The 2,520-nt window shown below is 41.5% G+C and overlaps 1 protein-coding gene across 1 annotated transcript; it reads left to right on the top strand.

Annotated features, from left to right (window-relative positions):
* Positions 1-7: 7 nt before the first annotated feature.
* Positions 8-1,591, top strand: LOC107698170 (antigen WC1.1-like). The gene is made up of 4 exons (XM_016499131.1): positions 8-199; positions 442-765; positions 842-1,159; positions 1,306-1,591. Exons 1-4 carry the CDS (start codon positions 94-96, stop codon positions 1,563-1,565), a joined length of 1,008 nt encoding a protein of 335 aa, XP_016354617.1. The 5' UTR covers positions 8-93; the 3' UTR covers positions 1,566-1,591.
* Positions 1,592-2,520: the final 929 nt, after the last annotated feature.

Genomic DNA, 2,520 nt, shown 5'->3' with positions numbered 1-2,520 from the left:
AGTGTCCTCTGTAGACAGCTGAATTGTGGGATTGCTGTGTCTGTTGTGGGATCAGACTGGTTTGGAGAGGGAAGTGATGAAATCTGGGCTGATATGTTTGATTGTGACGGGAATGAAACAAAACTCTCAGAATGTTCCATCTCTTCATGGAGTCGAGCTGAATGTTCTCATAGACGAGATATTGGAGTCATCTGCTCTAGTAAGTCCATATTACTAGAACATTTACTGACATTATGCTACTGGAAGACTTAATCTTATACAAAATACTATATGTGTTCCCTATAAATTTCAGACTGAAGATTAATGCTTGCGTCATTTAAGTTTTGAATTTACTTGTATAAAATTTAATATTGATATAAAGCATATTTATTATATAAATATTCCTCTGTGGTCTTTAACACATTTACAGTATTTTAGTAAAATGTCAAATCTTTCACTCAGATTCCTCTCTGGCTCTTCATGATGGTCTGGTGCGGTTATCTGGAGAGAGACAGTGTGAGGGGGAGGTGGAAGTTTTCATCCATCAGGTCTGGAGGAGAGTTCTGCTGGACTCCTGGAGTCTCACTGAATCCTCTGTGGTCTGCAGACAGCTGGGCTGTGGCTCTGTGCTGAACTTCTACGGCTCCTCTTCATCCAGTCCTGAACACAGTCATGAGTGTGTGACGGGCTTCCAGTGCTCTGGGAGTGAAGCTCATCTGGGGAACTGCAGCTCTCCACAAACTCTCTACTGCAGCTCCACACAACAGCTATCAATCACCTGCCTTGGTGAGAAGAACAACATCTGGGCAGATTCTTCAGTTGTTTGTGATCAATAATGTGTTTTTCTTTCTCTGAATATCAGGCCGCGGGTCCATCAGGCTGGTGGGTTCTGGGGGAGACTGTGCAGGGAGGCTGGAGGTTTTTCACAGCGGCTCATGGGGGACAGTGTGTGGCGACTCCTGGGATATTAAAGATGCTCATGTGGTGTGCAGACAGCTGCAGTGTGGAGTGGCCCTCAGTAACCAGCAGGTACCAGCCTGGTTTGGTCCTGGTTCTGGACCCATATGGCTGGATGAGGTGGAGTGTGAGGGGAATGAGACGTCCCTGTGGAGCTGCTCTTTTCCAGGCTGGGGAAAACATGACTGTCAACACAAGGAGGATGTGGGAGTCGTGTGCTCAGGTAAACAATAATGCTGTGTTTATTTAAATTATACTTAAAATTAATATAAAGGTTTTAGAAATAACCTTTTAACACATTCAGAAATCCATAATGCCCAGGTTTTTAAATTTTGGTATTTTAAAATTATATTTTTAATTTCCATCTAGAGTTTAAAGAGATCAGGTTAAGTGAGGGCTGTGAAGGGAATGTGGAGGTTTTCTACAATGGATCCTGGGGTAATGTGTGCTGGAACCAGATGGATGGAGACACAGCGAGTCTGATCTGTCAAGAGCTGAACTGTGGAAGGTCTGGTGTTTTGTCTGATTCTACAGCAAGAGTGAAATCAGCTCCTAACTGGCTGGATAAAGTAATGTGTCGACCACATGATTCATATCTGTGGCAGTGTCCATCTTTACCCTGGGGATAGAATGACTGTAATAATAAGGATGAAGTTGCCAAAATCACCTGCTCAAGTGAGATGATATTTAAATAATGTAAAATGGTCTCAGTAGTCATGTTTCTTTAAGCACAATGTTTATATGTCGTGAGTAAACTAATGTTTAAGAAAAGTTAAACTTAGCTGATGGAAAGAGCATAAAATTATTTGTGAGTGTAAGGTCCACGCACTTGGCCCAAGGAAGGTATCCAGTGGTGGAAGAAGGTTTCTTGCGTGTTCGGTCTTTTCAGAGCGCAGAGTTATTCAATTTAGGTTTAACTCAAATCTGACTCCAGCGGTTATGACCAGTAGTTAAAGCTCAAAACAATAATCAGTGGTTCTGCTAGAACCCTTTGTCTAGCCCCCGATAGTTAATATAACTACGTACAACTTAATTACAGTCGAGACAATAACCAGCGGTTATGACCAGTAGTTAAAGCTCAAAACAATAATCAGTGGTTCTGCTAGAACCCTTTGTCTAGCCCCCGATAGTTAATATAACTACGTACAACTTAATTACAGTCGAGACAATAACCAGCGGTTATGACCAGTAGTTAAAGCTCAAAACAATAATCAGTGGTTCTGCTAGAACCCTTTGTCTAGCCCCCGATAGTTAATATAACTACGTACAACTTAATTACAGTCGAGACAATAACCAGCGGTTATGACCAGTAGTTAAAGCTCAAAACAATAATCAGTGGTTCTGCTAGAACCCTTTGTCTAGCCCCCGATAGTTAATATAACTACGTACAACTTAATTACAGTCGAGACAATAACCAGCGGTTATGACCAGTAGTTAAAGCTCAAAACGATAATCAGTGGTTCTGCTAGAACCCTTTGTCTAGCCCCCGATAGTTAATATAACTACGTACAACTTAATTAAAGTTGAGACGATAACCAACGGTTATGACCAGTAGTTAAAGCTCAAAACAATAATCAGTGGTTC

Source organism: Sinocyclocheilus anshuiensis, unplaced genomic scaffold (genome assembly GCF_001515605.1).
Source record: "Sinocyclocheilus anshuiensis isolate Anshui unplaced genomic scaffold, SAMN03320099.WGS_v1.1 scaffold5345, whole genome shotgun sequence".
In the NCBI taxonomy this organism is placed as follows: domain Eukaryota; kingdom Metazoa; phylum Chordata; class Actinopteri; order Cypriniformes; family Cyprinidae; genus Sinocyclocheilus; species Sinocyclocheilus anshuiensis.
This window is presented reverse-complemented; position numbering and strand designations above follow the sequence as displayed.

Coding starts and splice junctions, on each gene's coding strand:
- LOC107698170 (XM_016499131.1), top strand. CDS start 94: ATGTTTGATTGTGACGGGAATGAAACAAAACTCTCAGAATGTTCCATC. Junction 200..441: donor TATTGGAGTCATCTGCTCTA/GTAAGTCCATAT, acceptor TCTTTCACTCAG/ATTCCTCTCTGGCTCTTCAT. Junction 766..841: donor GCTATCAATCACCTGCCTTG/GTGAGAAGAACA, acceptor TCTGAATATCAG/GCCGCGGGTCCATCAGGCTG.